Source organism: Mauremys reevesii, linkage group 2, assembly GCF_016161935.1.
Source record: "Mauremys reevesii isolate NIE-2019 linkage group 2, ASM1616193v1, whole genome shotgun sequence".
Lineage (NCBI taxonomy): Eukaryota > Metazoa > Chordata > Testudines > Geoemydidae > Mauremys > Mauremys reevesii.
The window spans coordinates 167,102,976-167,120,363 of NC_052624.1; the positions used below are offsets into that span (position 1 = coordinate 167,102,976).

Genomic DNA, 17,388 nt, shown 5'->3' on the forward strand with positions numbered 1-17,388 from the left:
CGCTCTAGAAATGGAAGTCCTACAGAGAGACTGCATCTCTGTGGGTTAATGCTTGTCTGTCATCCCATAAATTCTTATTAAATACTTATAATTGAAATACTTACCAAAATGAAAAATAAAATATTTTTTATTCAGTTAAAATATAAAAAATTTAAAATGCACTTACTGAAAAGGTGTAAATAGAAATGATAATGTAGTTTCCTTCTTCTGAGTCATCTTAATCTGCAAACAAATTACGAAATCAATGAACATAAAAGCTGTAATTAGAAATTAATGTTAGTGAAAGGTTCTTAATGCTGTAAAAAAGCAACAAAGGTCAAATTTTTACCACAATGGATGGGGTTTTGGGTTTTCTACTCTTGTAAATAGTTAAGAGTTCCATACAACTCCTTGCACAGTGCTGAAAGAGTACCCCTAAAGATTCAATCGTGCTCTTAGAAAGGCAAATGTAAGCCACCTACCAGAAATTCTCACAGTAGGACCTCCACAGTTTACAAGGTAAGAAAAAATAATCAATGTTTACTGGCTGGCTCCACTTTGAGCACAGAGTCAAAGCTAAATACAATCAAGGAATCAAATCAATGATTTGATCATACCAAAGCATCGGTGTTGACTCCAACAGACAGGAACTAATGCACTGCTGTAAAGACGTGAAATGGTGCTACTGGACTTCTCAAACTGGATGTGCACAAAAATGGGAGGCTCTGATGCAATCATAGTCACTCAGCCTGGAGGACCTTGAAAATATCTTTCAGGCTTCCTGCACCAGTTTGACCTGGGGCCTAATGGATGCATACAAGAAGCAAGGGAATTTCTAGTATACTGCTTCCAGGATCTGACAGCTTGAAGCAACAATCTCCTACATAGCACACATCCATTCAAGACAAAATCCTCCCCAGGAATACAAGTAGTGGTCAGGTCTGTCCATCACAGGAAACTTACGGATTATGGACTGTAAAAGTAAAAGTAAGCATCTCTTTAAGCTGCTGAACTACAGCTGAACTACTTCCCATTAATATTGAGTTATCTTACTTTTCCTTCAAACACACACAACCTATGCCCCTAGCAAACAGGAAATTTATCACTAGAAAAAGACAGGGTAAGAGTTAATCAAAGCCAAGAACCAGGAACAACTTTGGGGTGTGGGAGGAAAGAAGAACACCCTATTAACTAAAAAGGTGAATTTACCTGCAAAAAAGGTGACGAACACCATCAATACTATAGAAATAATGGTGTTGTGGAAAGAAAGAAAGAAAAAGAAAGAAAGAAAGAAAGAAAGAGGCTGGTTGAGACACTTACTGGTCATTATGAGCAGATAGGTACTTGTTACCTTCTGATTAAGTTGTTTATTGGCCCTGAACTTTGAGCTTGGAATATTCCAACCCAGTTGCATAGAAAACAGATTCCCTACTCATGATCTATAGCAACCTACTTTCTTTTCAGATATCACAATTAAATTTAGGGCCAATTTCTGCCCTCACATAAGCAAGCATTGCTCTCATTGACTTCAATTTGAGCTGCATACACAAACCCAAGGTCCAGCTGGACTCTTAGAAATTAAATTCTCTACACCAGTATAATTCACAATAATTATTACTGAACTTCATTTAGGCTCAGGGCAATAAAAAGAATTATTTATTTAAAAAAGTTAACGTTTTTCTTAAATTTAAACAAGAAATTTCCAATCTCACACAGATCTGCTTTTTATCTATTTCATATCATATAGTATGTACATGTGATTTCCCTTTTACTCTGACTTCCAATATGTCATCATCAAAATGTTATCTTAGCTGTATATACTATACTGTAGTACCTTTAAAATAGAGCGGTATGAAATATTTTTCATTTTACATGTTTACTTGAATGTTAATTTACTTACCTTAAATTGCTCAAGAATCTGAACAGCATTTGTAAAAATGCTCTCAGCTTTGAAATGAGCACTATTATTCAGATAGTTCAAAGGCAGAATTCCCTGCAAACATTAAACATGAATTAACAAAATTAATATTTGGTCAAATAATCCAAAACTAGACAAAACAAAGTAAAACTAGTTACAATTACTCAAATACCTATTGTTATAAATTACAACAAATACTCTTCCTATAATTATTCCACTGTATCAGACCTAATCAATATAAGAAGTATAAGATCTATCTTTCTCAAACCTCACAGAAAAAAATTCTGAACAGAAGAACATATATTTTATATTATATAATTTATATGCAACAAATTAACAAGCCAATGAAGGCTGAAGAAGTGAAGCTTAAAAGTAACTAAAGACAAAGAATGATCTTTTGGCAGAGAACTGGGATGCAGAAGATCTCGGGGACAATCCTGTTTCCATTCAAGTCAAAGAAAGCTTTCACCAATTTCCTTGATTTTAGGATTGAGCCCCTGGGGGCTATTACTGATTGGCCACATATTTGAAGTGGAATATCAGGTAAGTCACTTAACCTCTGTGCCTCAGTTTCTCTATTTGTAAAATAAGACACAGCACTTGCACAGAGATCATCATTTAAAGGTCTCTAAGCACTTTACAAAGATGCATAGATATCATTATCTCTATTTTACAATTTGAGAAAGTGACATACAAAAGAGATTTTTTTTCTTTTTTTAAGCCCTATGGAGAATGTGTATATTTTACTGTAAATCTGTTGTGTATTTTTGCATCTTCATATGAAATCTCTCTAAAAGACAAAGGTCCAACTTTTTAACTAGTGAGCAGAATCTTTTGTTACACTAATACGAAGTGACTATTTTTTGTTTAATTATTACAAGTTCTGGGCCCATTAATATTCTCTCTTTGTTCTCCTCCTCCTCCTTTCTTAATAAATCCATGTACCATCTACACTATGTTTCCAAAATGTATCTGTTTCCCGCTAAAGGTTCAGATTCTTTCCTTTGCCAAGATCCATTTAGTGCAATAGAATGGAGCCAGGCTGGAAGGGAACTGTTATTGCTCCCTAAAGGCTTGTCTACACAGGGAAATTCATCAGCATAGCTTATTTTTGTAGAATAACGTCATTTTTATTCCCACACAGAATGTTCACTTGGGGGGGGGGAAAGGGTTATACCAACATAGCTACAGTGGAACAGTTATTCCTGTATACCTATGTGGTCAATTTCCCCATGTAGAAAACCCTAATTCTCAACCTTGTGAATCTCTAGCCCCGGCCCCAGCGTAAATCAAAGAATCTCATATGTATGTTTTCTAACCTACAACATCAGCTGGCAATGGTCCTCAGAGGTCTTCCAGTGACACCCTTTACTTGGGTTGAGAGGAAGAATGGCATAGGAACTGATTAAGCTAGCTTTACACCAGCAAAAAACTCTCCCAGCACTAGGGGAAGTTTCAGCTGACCACATATGGAAATGGAGCACAAAGAGGCAGGACCAGAAGCCAGAATCTGTCCAAAGTCTCCAGAAAAGTTTTTTTATGATTTTTTTTAATATACACATTTGCTTTTTCCCCTCTTAACTTTTGTTATGTACTGTATATGCATATGTGAGGTAAGCAATATAAAAGCAAATTAAAGCTTTATTTGTTAATTAGGGCTAAATAAAGAAATTTTGTTCTGTTATATGAGACAGCCATTGAGCGACAGAAATAACGAATACAAATAGATAAATTACAAGGTTAAAAAAGATCTATCCCAAATAAGGAATCAAATCATCAATTAACCTAATGAAATAAAATATCATCTCAAAATATCTCAGTAAACTAAATAATAAGATTAAAAATAACTTGACATTAAACTTCAGGAACTATTTTTTTTAACAGTTTCAGCTCTTACAATTAAAAATAAGGAAAAAGAACAATACCTCATACCCTATTGTATCCTTACAGAAAATTAACAGAGTATTTGCATGGTTTAAGTAAAAAGGTGGCTATTTAATACTTTCAGAATTACAGGTTACAATGGATCAACTACTTTCATCATTTAAAATATTATGTTACACATTATAAAATAATATAAAAGAGGCAGATTGTATCTACTTAGGCCTTAATGCTGCCAATACTTATTCTTATGCTTAATTTTACATCCTTGACTAGTCCCCATAAACTATGGCAAAAGTTTGCAAATTTATCTTTTTTTCATCTTTTTCCCCCAAGAACATGCAGCCTTTTTTACTTTTTTTTATTTCTTACCACAGAATTAAGGGGAAAAGGAACACCAATAAGCGAAGCCATCAGCGGTGCTATATCAGCCTGTGCAAACAAAAATGTTCTCAGTTGAGCATGCTTCAAAATGTTTAAAGTATTCATAAATTTAGATTAATTTTAAGACTGTATCTGTATTTTGAAATGTGAATAGCATCCTATCTGATAGAATCTATCACAGCATTAAAGTAGTCCAGCAAAGTAATATTTTTCAATGTTCAAAGTAATGCTCTTGATTCTGAAGGGAATCAAAATTTGAGTTTTCAGAACAAGTTTTAATGTTCTATCAAATTAAACCCGTTTGATAATTAACAGATTTATATATTAAAATTTCACATTTAAAAAAAAATAAATTCACTTTTAAAAGTCCATTAAAAACCCTACATTTTTTAAATTCAAAATTCGATATCTCCTTCACTGTGTTTTATCAGAGAAATTTATGGGTTTTTTTCATTATTTTCATCAAAGAATTATTTTCTTCATACTTTTTTTTTTAAAGTGGCACACCAAGTATAATATGTAGAAAAAGCAATTCTTAATCCCTTGTTTTTAGAATGTCAGCTATTGACCAACTTTTACTATTTAGGGCTAGGTTCCAGTACCCTTAGTCATGTTGAGTTCCCTCTTATTCCATGAATTGTCCCTTAACTTTCAATAGGACTACTCATGGAATAAGGTACTATTCATCATCTGGATCTTAGTACTTATCATTTCTATTTTCCTTAACATAAAAAGACTAGAAATCAATTTCCTTAGCTACACTGGTGTAAATCTGGACTAACTCCACTGAAGTAAATGGAGTTACTACAGATTTACCTATGCACCAAAGGAGAATCTGAGTCACTATTTATATAAGTAAAACACACAAAGTCATATCGTACCATTGATTTTTAAGCAGAATTTTTCACTGGAATTTCCGGAAAGGAGTAATGCTTAAAATAATAACATACTATTTGTCACAGACAAAACTAGCTTTATGTTTCCAAGTCAATTATCAAGTACACATTGAAACTGAAAAAAGCGGACTCTTTGCCGCTTTTTACAGATCCAGACTAACACGGCTATCCCTCTGATAGTTGAAACTAAAGACTCCTTTCTACACTTATGTGGAGAGAAGATTTCATAACGCTTACAGACCTAAGGACTAAAGTTAAATAAATAAATAAAAATAACTCTTCACTATGTTTTTTCCCCATTACTACAAATTTCTTGCTATGTAATTTATTAGCTATATTGCCAAAACAGCTGGGGACAGAGTAATAAAATTTCAGCATGAAAACAGACGTCACTGAGAAATACCTTTCAGTACTCCAGTGAAAAGTGGTTTTGATTTGACAAAGATAGCAGCATTTGAAAATTACATGCAGCACATGCACTGAAATGTGCAGTTTTTGAAGGCCACATTGCACAGTCAGGCATGGCAAACTTCTTTGTATAATACGGATGATCATGGGCTGAGGCAATTACCACATAACATCTTGCTTCAGTCCCTGGGTATCTTTGTAAGGTGGGCAGGGAATGAGCTACAGACTCAGCCAAGCAGAACCTGTAAGTTTCACAATGGTTGGGGAGCACTGCCATGCACTTCTTAAGATCTGCAGGTAGAATCCCTTTCTGAAGCCCTAGATGTTATGCAAACTCTATATGAGTGGAGTAGAGGGATTCCATACCACAGACTTTTTACGGTTCATGAGACAGGGTATTCACGTGGTATGGAATTTACATAAATTATTGCTACTGTTTTTAAAGTTTGCCTGTGTCAGTATCATCACACAGGTCTTGTATTCATTCAAAAAGAGTATGTGATCGTGTCCTTAAAAACTGCAATGTAATGCATCCAGAGAAAGGGAAAGTTGCACGTAGTGGTTGCATTAATTGATGCAGATAACAGCTGTGAGTGTCTGAGGGTGGAATTTTTCCCAGACACATGTAGTTTCCGAGGGCAGTGGTCTATGTCATTTAATATTTAAGCGGCAAACTCTGGAAAAATATTATGTTAGCACAATCACTCGTTCTTTCATAAATTCCTTTATAAATCTGGTGTGGGAGATTACATTAATTCAAAGAGGAAAGTTAATGAGCTTTTGAGTAGGAAATATTTAATACCTGGTTGACATCCAGCCTCTTCCATTTCTCCAGTTTCCATTCTAAAAGCAATAACAGAGCACATAAGCAGCTGATCCAGGCAGATTTTAGAGCAGTGATACTCACACTGAGGCTCACGAGCAACAAATGGCTCTTTAGTGGGTCTCCTGCAGGTCTTTGCAACACGTTATTAAAACACTGTGTGATTTAATTATTAACCAGTCTAAGTTATTAATCAATCAGGATGCTTTTACTATGTTATTAACCAATTGTAGTTGATAAAGTAATACTATTTGGTCAGTTATTTTGCTGTGAGAATAATATAACTAAATATTTCTGCTGTCATACTGTTTAAATATGAATATATAGCACTATAGTAAATGAAACTATCAGTTCACACAACTGTGGCTCTTTTGGCTCATGTTGATGGCTAATTTGGCTCCTGAATCACTGGCATCTGAGTATCACTGTTTTAGAGAAATAATTAATTTGACTCTTAATGAGTTTCCAGTACTTTCTGTAAGGATTCTTTCCTCCTAAGAGAGATTTATACTTTGGCTTCAGTGCACAGGTCCAAGGGAGAGTACAGGCAAAAAGAACAAAATCAATTTCTTTCAGACTAAATTTTCTTTCACCCACAAGGAAAAACCATTGGCTGTACTTGTGACTACAGTCATCTGAAAGAAATCTCTCGCCGCCCCCCCCCACTAAAAAAAAAACCTATATACTTGTATAACAGGAACACACATGCATAACTTCCTGAGAAAACTAAAGGATTCAAAGTGAGATTTGGAAACAGGGTATCTATATCTCACAGGCAGCCCTGAAAATGTAAACCTCTAACCACTAGAAGCACCTCCTTAGCTCACAGGCACTGAGGGGTAGATTCATTATTATTTGTGGCAGACAGTCAGACAAGGCTCAGAAAAATCCTATTGTTTAACAGCCCAGGACATACCAAAATGCTGGTCTGGACAAAGTCAGATTTAATTATTTACTGCTAGCCAATTAAGCTGATGATCTCATATAAAGGGCTCTTTTTCCCCCTGGCCCCAAACAACCTCTAGTCTATTATATCTACATTTGCCTCTTTAGAAAGAAAAAACTGGGAGGGTGTTTGGGGGCCATTTTAAAACTTAATTTAGCAATTTATTTTTTCATCACTGCCTTGGTTTCTAATTTTTGAATTAGTCCTCCTAGCAGTGATGTCACGAGCAGAGGAGAAGAGGCAGTTTGCCCATCTTTTTGCAGAAGTCTTCCCACAGTAACAGAAGGAGAAGTAGGGGGAAAGTTACAGGGGTTAAAAAGAGCTGTAGACTGCAACTAGCATTTTAAGCATGATGCCATGTACTCAGTCAAAGCAGGTCTCAGACAAGGTCTCAGACAGGGTGTTAAAATGCCAGTGGTAGCCTCTCTATTCTAGGGAGCTGAACTAATGGCAGCAATGGGGGAAAACCACTTTAAGTTCCCTCAGCATAGACAAAGCCTGAATAGACCAGATAATGTTTTCCATCTGCACATGCATCTTCCACTGACATAAATGGATACCACACAGAGATCAAAGGCAGGATTCTGTCTGTTACATCAGATGAGTCAGACAGAATCAGTTCACCTTCACAATATTTTCTATTTAATAAAGTTTGTAACTAATATGGTTCTTCATAAATGAAAGCATAAATCAATCAAATTTATTACAACCATCAGAGAAGCGCGGATATAACATCATGAACAGTTCTAGCTCAGTCTGTTATTTATTGTTAAAATAAATATTAAAAATCCTAGTCAAATCCTCCCAATGTCGCCTATGTACTCTATCTTCTTCTAGCTTATTTTCAGCGCTTAGTTCAACCAGTGACTATATTGGGGGGTCTGATTACACTGCTCTACAGCCAAAATGCTTCTGAAATAAATGTAGTCCAACTTTACTAATTCTGGGTCACTGAGAATGAAAATGATGCTTAAAATTGTTGATTGGATCTAGTTTTCAATATATGCTATTGGGTCGGTATATACGACCCTTGACTTGGGAATAGCAGAAGATAAGTGAGTTATAAAGGGAAAGGATCTCAATTTAAACCAGAAATGACTAAAATACATCTTTGACTGGATCTATGAATAAATCTATGACTGGGTTTGGACAGTACTTGCTTTTTAGGCAAAACAATGAATGATGCAATCTGAAGCTGGTATTGCATCATCCATGATATGAATTGCATCATGTTATTCCTAGAAGCCATGGATGATGCAATCGTAACGAAGCTTACATCACTCTGCTGAACAAATTGCCCTATATCAGCTCTAGAAATCATACAGTGTCGTGCTCTCTTATTTGTCAATGTTTGATTTTGCAAAGGGACACATTTCTGTTTAGCCAAAGTGAGCAGAGATGCCTTGTACTTGTGTGAACAGTGCAGATAACTTCTGCTATGTTTGTGGTGAAGTGACTTTTGCATCACAAAAGCGCAGTATAACCACTATGGTTAAGAAAGCCTATCACCTTTATTTTGGCTGCAAAATTGGAGATCAGGACAAGAGGTGGGCCCCACACATATGCTGCAACACTTGTGCAACAAATCTTCGCCAGTGGTTGAACAGGAAAAGGAAATCTATGCCTTTTGCAGTGCCAATGATTTGGAGAGAGCCAACAGATCATACCAGCAATTGTTACTTCTGCATGGTGCCTCCAGTTGGGAAAGGTGTGTCAAAGAAGAAAAAGTGGACTATGCATTATCCAAACATTCCATCAGCTAGACGCCCAGTACCCCACGGAGAAGGACTGCCGGTTCCTGATGCACCAGAATCATTCTCACTTGAGTCAGACGAGGAAGAGGAAGAGGATGAAACTTCTGGTCCTGAAAAATCAATGTCACAGGACCCACATTTTCTCCCATCCTCCTCCTCTGAACCACACCTCATAACACAAGGTGAACTGAATGACCTTGTCAGGCATTTGGAACTACAAGAGTAAGGCAGAGCTGTTGGGCTCCAGACTACAGCAGTGGAATCTCCTGGCAGGCGATGTTAGGGTTTCCATGTTCCGTGACCATCAAAAGGATCTTGTCCCATTCTTCTTCATGGAAGGTGATCTTGTAGCCTGCAACAACATCGATGGTGTGATGGCAGCCCTCAACATCGTTCACGATCCAGATGAGTGGAGACTGTTCATTGATTCCTCGAAGACGAGTCTTAAAGCTGTTTTACTGCATAATGGCAATGTTTTGCCATCAATTCCAGTTGGTCATGCAGTCCATATGAAGGAAACCTATGACAACATGAAACAACTTTTGAGGTGCATAAACTATGACCAACATCAGTGGCAGCTTTGTGGTGATTTGAAGGTTGTTGCTCTCTTGCTTGGTCTGCAGACTGGATACACAAAGTACTGCTGTTTTCTCTGCGAATGGGATAGTCGTGCAAGAGATTCCCACTACATCAAGAAAGATTGGCCACTCCGACAGTCATTGGAGCCTGGGAGGAAAAGTGTTCAGCATCCACCACTTGTTGAATCAAGGAAGATTTTGTTACCACCCTTACACATCAAGCTGGGTCTGATGAAGAACTTTGTCAAGGCCATTGACAAAACACAAGCAGCTTTCAAGTACCTCTGTGGAAAATTTCCAAGGTTAAGTGAAGCTAAGATAAAGGAAGGTGTCTTTGTTGGTCCTCAGATTCGTGAACTTCTTCGAGATGATGCATTTGACCATGCACTGCGTGGCAAGGAAAAGACGGCATGGAAAGCCTTCCAGTTAGTGGCAATAAATTTTCTCGGAAACAACAAGGCAGACAACTACAGGTTGTTGGTGGAAAACCTCCTCAAGGCATACAAAAGCCTTGGTTGCAACATGTCACTAAAGATACATTTTTTGCACTCTCATCTAGATTTTTTTCCACTGAACTGCAGAGCAGTGAGCGACGAGCACGGCGAGCGATCTCACCAGGACATTGCAACAATGGAGAAACGCAATCAGGGCAAATGGAGCCCATCAATGCTTGCAGACTATTGCTGGACAGTGACAAGAGATGCTCCATTTAATGAATACAAGAGACGAGCCAAGAAGCGCCGAGTAGACACTGAATAGGACTAAACTATGTACATAATAGTTTTTTGTCTTTTGTTTCATAATAAATTTTATTTATATAACCCTTTTGCTGATTTTTGAAGTGTTACATAAACAGGACAGGTGAAATATTATCATGTAAAGCAACCATAAACACATGAAAAGACCTAGGTTTACAATTTATGATTAAAACTCCACTATCTACACAATATACATAGACTTAAAATGTAAAAACTTAAATATCTTAGAAACAGTAGCCAATCAGTTGTTTTAATTGTCATATTTGAATTCAGCACATCAAAATACATAATAAATAGCACATTTTATCTCTGAAGCAGACGACTTCTCAAAAATTGTAGACCAGTGTTATTGGTGTAAGTTTTTCAAGTGTCTCTGCTCTCAACTCATATACAACAGCTATATAGCTTAACAGTAAGAAACATATTTACAGCTAGTTCCGGTAACACATGAAGTGTATTATCAGTATTAGTCATATATTCATAATGATATACTTGTATCAAAATAAACTGAATTAATTTCCATGAGACTCTCACCTATATTTCTTTTCCCTGTTATGTAATAGAACAATTTTGTTTTCTCATAATAAGAACACTATAGTGCAGAGGAGACACAAAACTGATGCATTGACTACTCACACTGCAGTTCATGGAGGCTGCTCTATTAGAAATTTTTGAAGCTATGAATGCAGTACTTTCCCAGGAAAATGCTTCCAAAGATACAACACTATTTATCTCTCTCTCATAGCTTTTTATGGCACCCATAATTAGTTAGATCCAAGAGCTGCTGGGACACTGGAGGGTACCTGCAGAACTGGCCACGGTAGGGTTGGACTCACAGGAGCACAAAAGAGAAACACCTTGAGAAAAACACCCTCCCATCTAACTGCAAACTCTGCCTTTTTTTGTTCTTATCTGCCATTTCAGGTGAATAAAGCATGGGCTCAGTATAAGGTACCCAGAGCAATTTTCTTGCTCTTGGATACGGCTTACTGGTGGACAGGATACAAACACTCTTACCCTGTTCTCCAAATTTCTAGCTGAGGTCTGCTGGGCAGTCAGCCGCAAAGGGAACAGAGGGAAAGTAGTGTCAAAATAAAGGGGGCGGGGGGATGGACGGAGTTTGCTAAGGCCCATCCAATCCAAAGGAAAAACCCTCTATAACATCCTGTAGATAGGGCACAGAGTTACTGTGCAGAAACAGTGAACCTGAGCTCCCTATATAAGGGGAAACTCTGGTTCCAGAAGCTTCTAGCAGAGCTGCCTCCAGAAGCTGCAATAGGGAAGGACAACCCATCAATTCTCTGTTTCCTTTGGAATGGTAAAATCTGTATGCGAGAACAACATTCTGCTCCTACTGAACTCAATGCCAAAACTCTAACTGACTTCATTGGGAGCAGGCCCTAAATCTGTGTAACATTCATTTCACCAAGGAATCAGAGAGCAACTTTTCAGAAAGAAGAGAGTTATACAGGAGTCATTATGATAGCCAAACAGATAATGTTATGCTTTGCACAAAGCAGACACTGATATAGGTGTGCTGTCAGGATTCTTGCTAAGCCGGTAATCTGATCAGCCTCTAGGGGAGGCAAAATACAGGTGAAATAACTGATAAGGGAAAGGCTGTCATCTCAGAGCAAGCAGTGTGCCTTCTAGCCATATGAGAAGTACACCAATCATTCCATACCAAATTGGATAGGGTAACTCTCTGTTGCAGCCACTGCCTCAGGTAACATCCACCCTTGATGGGGGTGATGGGACAAGGAAAAACTCACTAAACGGCCAAAGAACTGTTTGCCATAAACAGAGAATAAAAAGTTTGCAGGTATTAAAAACAATTGTGTTGTCTCCTATGGATTCTTGTATATTTGAGAAATTCAAAAGGATTGTAAGCAGTTGCATGAAATTATGCCTGTGCACCAATGTATGCAATCTTTGGGGGAAAAAAATCACAAAAATATCAAAATGTTCTAAAAAAATACAAGGATTTTAGATTTTCTCATTTTCTTTATGCAACCTTCTTAAACTGTTTTGTTTGTTTGTTTTTGGAGGGTGGGGAAGAAAGGGGTCAAGAGAACTGTTAAATTCAGAGATCTTTCCTTTCACATAATATAACAACTTTATTAAAACCACATCACTGGGTATAATAGCTTAGTGGTGTAGCAGAGATGCTCTGTATGAACTTACAGGAGAACATTTTACACTTGTATTCTTTACTTCTCAGCCCACCAGGAGTTGCTGTGTAATGCTGTCGAAGCAGAACACTGAGCCACAAGGAGTTCTTATCATGCAACAATGATTATTCATGGCAATTAAGTAAATTAAGTAAATGCAGCTCCAAAAGAGACCCATCCGGTGTTCTTTGGTTAGGAGATTAGTGACTACAATGCAAGCCCTTCAATGAGGGAGTGTTTGAAGAAGTGTTTCAGGGGATTGAAGCATAAAAGCGGAGGAAACCCCTCAGATGAGAGGACAAAATATTCCCCACAGTCAATAATCATTGTCTTTCCTCCTTCCACAGCAGGGTGTCAATTTAAGTACCCAATTCACCCATAGTCTATTTACATGCTCCAATACTTCCATCAGAATTTCAGTTAAAATGCAGATGTTTATACTAATTGAAAAGAATCCGAGAATTAGATCAGGCAAAACTGGGATAGCATATACCCAGTTTGTAAAACTGGTCTTTTACAGTAAAAATTAATGTTATTAGGGCTATACATTTTGTACTTAGAAGTAGGAAGTGTCCTTGGCGTTTCTAAGAAAGACAGGATAGGTGAGCTAATATGTTTGGCCAGCTTCTGTTGGTGCAAGGTACAAGCTTTTGAGCTACACAACATTCCTCTTCAGATCTGGGACACACTGATTTACTTCCACAGACCTGAAGAGGAGCTCTGTGTAGCTCATACGCTTGTACCTTCCATCAACAGAAACTGGTCCAATAAGAGAAGGTTACTCATCCTTTGCAATAACTGTGGTTCTTCAAGATGTGTGTCCCCATGGGTGCTCCATTCTAGGTGCGCATGCACCCCACACGCTTCAGAATCAGAGATTTTAAGTAGCACTATCCATTCAGCTTGTGCATGCGCCTCCTGCAGTCTCAAGCCCTGCATTACGGCTCTACAGAGCTACATGAGTGAACCGCCATCAGTTCCTTCTAGACCACAGAGCTCCACTGTAAAGAACTCTGAAGCATGAGGAGGAGGAGGGCAGGTAGTGGAACATACATAGGGGAACTCATCTCCAAGAACCACAGTTACTGCACAGGGTGAGTAACCTTCTCTTCTTATCTGAGTAGTGACCCTGTATGTGCTCCACTCTAGGTGACTACCAAGCAGTACCCTCAACAGAGGTGTGGGATTTAGGAGTCAAGTCAAAGACTGAAAATAGTACAGTATAGCTAAACATGGCACCAGAAGGTGAGGCATGATAATATATGAATGGAGGTCCAAGTCACTGCTCTACATATTTCCATGCCAGGAACGTTCTTAAGAAAGGCTATTGAAATAGAGAGAGATCTCATGGAGTGAGATAATACTCTAGAAGGAGCTTGAAGATTGTGAGACTGATAGCAGTAGGTAATGCAGTCACATATCCATCTAGAGAGTCTTTGCTTAGAAATTGGAGATTCCTTAGTTCTGTCCACAATGGAGAAACAATCTGGGAGTTTTTCTAAAGGGCTATATAAAAGGCTAATGCCACCCTCACATCAAGTGTATGTAATGCCACATCTCCTTTATTCTGGTGTGGGTTAGAGACGAAAACTGGACGATAGATAGGTTGGTTTATGTGAAAGTCCAAGGATACCTTTGGTAAGAACTTGGGATGTGGTTGCAATGTGATCTTATCATTAAAACAAGACTAAGGGGAGAGGGATATCAGAGCCATATCTCTCCAAATCTTCAAGCAGAAGTAATGTCTATGAAAACAGCTTTTCTAGTAGCCAAGTGTAGAAGGAAGCAGGTAGCCATAGTTAAAAGTAGGGCCTGGTAAGGCATCTGAATGCCAAGTTGAGGTCTCATGCTGGTGCAAGGCATCTAATTTGTGAAAAAAGGTTCTCCAGTCCCTTGAGAAACCTCCTTGCTGTAGGATGAGCGAAGATGGAGAAACCCTCTACCATATGATGGAAGGCCATAGTAGCTGCCAAGTGTACTCTAACGGATCTTAGAGACAATCCTGTCATTTTTATCTCTAGCATGTAATCCAATATAACTGATAGAGAGGATGTAGGTGAAAGATATCTTAGGGGGTCACGCCAGTGACTGAATCTTATCTGCTTTTGCACATAGGTACCACAAGTGGATTGTTTCCTACTACATAACAGCACTCTCTTTAAATCCTCAGAACAGGTTGTTTCTAAACCTGCATACCATTTATTAACCATGCCTTAAGTCAAAGAACCTTGAAGTTGGGGTGAAAGATTTGACTGGTATCCTGAGACAAGATGAGGAATGGCCCGGTTGACAAAAGAGCAAGTTGGGTGAGGTAAGGAAAGCATGTTTATGCCATGTCTGAACTACTAGAATAACTCTGGCCTTGTCTTTTCTTATCTTGAGCAGCACCTTGGCCATCAAGGGAATTGGGGGAAATGCATACAGCAGGCCTGAACTCCAACAAAGGTGAAAGGCATCCCCCGCAGGGAGTGGTGACGCAGTCTGTCTCTCAGACAGACCTGGGAGCACTTCTTGTTCTTAGCTGTGGCAAACAGGTATATCTGCGGGATGCCCCAACATTGAAATATCTGGTGGAGTATAATGGGATCTATCTCCCATTCACAATCTTCCAAGAAGCACCGGTTGAGGGCAGTTGCTGTGATGTTTTGTATGCTGGGAAGGTAAGCTGCTGAGATATTGAGCTGGTTTTGTGTGCACCAATTCCAGAGCCTCACTGCTTTGGCACAGAGGGAGTGTGGTCTTACTCCCATGATGGTTGATATAAAGCATTCATGACATACTGTCCAGCATGATCTTCACATATTTGCCCAGTTCAGCAGAAGGAACCAGAGACAGGCATTTGACAGCTCTGAGTTCCAGCAAGTGGATGTGCAGAGAGGACTCGAGAGGAGATCACCTGCCTTGAACAGTGTGAGTTTCTAGGTGGGCTTCCCATCCCAATAGGGATGCATGACATTGGAGATGGATGAGCAAAGGAGACCCCCGCACAAACACCGTGAGTATCCTTCCACCAGTCAAGGGAGTTTTTCATGACCAAAGGCATCAAGGCTAGTTTGTTCAAACTGTGTTTGGTTGGTGAATGAACAGTTCTATGTCACTGATGAGGATAGCCTCTTGGCATGAAAGGAAGCATTTAAAACCAGGAGAACTGGGCATGCCCTCCCAGCATTTAAGTTCCCCCGAGGGGAGAAAAAAAATAGTCACAAGGACAACAGTTCCTATCATAAAAGTAAAATCTCTTCTTTTTTTCAAATATTTTTGCCATTTTTATTTTTTTTAAGTTATAAAATTAGTATAACTAACACAAAGTAAACATTAAAAACTACCACTAAGTAACTAGTAAGATACAAGAAAAAAAATACAGTTGAGGTAAGCTCAACTCAGACACTGCTGAGACTCCATCTCAGGCCGAGGCAGTTGAGAAGGAACCGAGGTCAGTTTGCCCATGCAGCTCTATATAGCCACAGGCAAGAGGCTGCAGAGGACACGTGCACAGACCGAATGGATACTGCTACCTAATATATCTGATCTGAGGCACCTAGAGTGGAGCATCCTCTCGAAGAAGAAAAGATTATCTCACCTACCTTGTCTCTTTCTTATCCTGGGACCAACATAGCTATAACTATACTGAAAACTACTTGACGTTTCCGGCTGTTCAACCTAGGCCTCAAAGTCAGCCATTTTTGCTTACTGTCAATATATTATTTCGTGGCTTATTTTCAAACCTATTGGAGATGTAATAATTTTGTGCAAATACTTGATTCTAAAAAGTGAAATGTTAGCACCATCTATACCCAGAGTAGTCAAATTTATTTAGTCTCTGCCACCAATACTCTTCTCAAGCACATGCAGAAAGAAAACTTCAGGACTGCTCATTTTTGCCTCCTTACTCCCCTCTCTAATGTAGCCTGACAAAGAATACAGCAACATAGAAACTTATTACCGCACTGATCCTGAGCAGTCTTAGACCCTTAGGAAGTCTTGAGAAATGAAACAGATACAAAAATGGAGCACAAGGGAAAAAGAAAAGCAAGCCAAGTGCATGATGTACTATCTCAAAACATACATGGCAACACAGAACCGCAATGAAGTTTCAATAATCCAGTATATTAATATACCATGTGTTTAGAATATTAAATATGAACTTTTCCATACTTCATATATTAGCACTTTGCAAGGATTGCATAATTTTTCTGAAATAAAAAAAATTTTAAGTGAAAAAAGAAAACATAAGGAAGGGTCATGGCAGTACTTTCTTCTACTCCAAAAGCACAACTACCTTAAGTTCCACTATAGCCACACAAAGGAAAATGAAATTGAAGAGACCTCAATTTGCAGAAGAGTGTGGGAGGAAAGCAGTGTTTCCATGGTTCAACGATTTCAACAGAGAATAAGGAAGTCTCTCTGTGCAACAGACATGCATTTGGGGCTCAGGAGATTTGGAAACCGTGGGCTGTTGTCAGGAAGGGCTAAAGCCAGAAATATAGCCATACTCTCCATTGTATTCTGTTCACCTGGAAACCTGCAGGATTACCCAATCAGTATTTTATGCAGGCCACTCCATCCTTTTAACAAACCCTTGGGGGTGGGGAGTATACTCAGGCCATCGGCAAAAAACAGACCATGGCAGCATGACTACTGCTATGCTATGGTGGGGCTACAAGAAAGTCTGGAATCAATGTAGAAGTATTTCGCTTCTGTGAAGATAAATTAACCTCAGAGGCATCCTCAGAACCATGCTTCAGCTGTGCCAGCCAAAGTTTTTGGGACATGAACATCCTTGTTGCACTGTTCGGAAGCCCCTGATACGATGATTGGAAGGAAACTCTGCAAGTGTGATTTTGCTCATGAGACAAGCCTTCCACAACCATCACCACATACTTCCCCAACTA

General features: G+C 38.6%; 1 protein-coding gene across 10 annotated transcripts in view; it reads right to left on the reverse strand.

Moving 5' to 3' along the window:
- PIGN (phosphatidylinositol glycan anchor biosynthesis class N) overlaps window positions 1–17,388 on the reverse strand; it is a 164,720-nt gene that overhangs the window by 90,185 nt on the left and 57,147 nt on the right. For all 10 annotated transcript variants that reach the window (XR_005594508.1, XR_005594510.1, XR_005594509.1 and 7 more), the window contains 4 exons: window positions 6,269–6,309; window positions 4,151–4,210; window positions 1,880–1,972; window positions 167–222 (listed from right to left, as the gene is read on the reverse strand). Coding sequence is in view for 7 of the 10 variants with exons in the window: in XM_039526035.1 (XP_039381969.1) it covers window positions 167–222; window positions 1,880–1,972; window positions 4,151–4,210; window positions 6,269–6,309 (250 nt within the window). In the remaining 3 variants the exon portion in view is untranslated. The remainder of the gene's footprint in view (window positions 1–166; window positions 223–1,879; window positions 1,973–4,150; window positions 4,211–6,268; window positions 6,310–17,388) is intronic.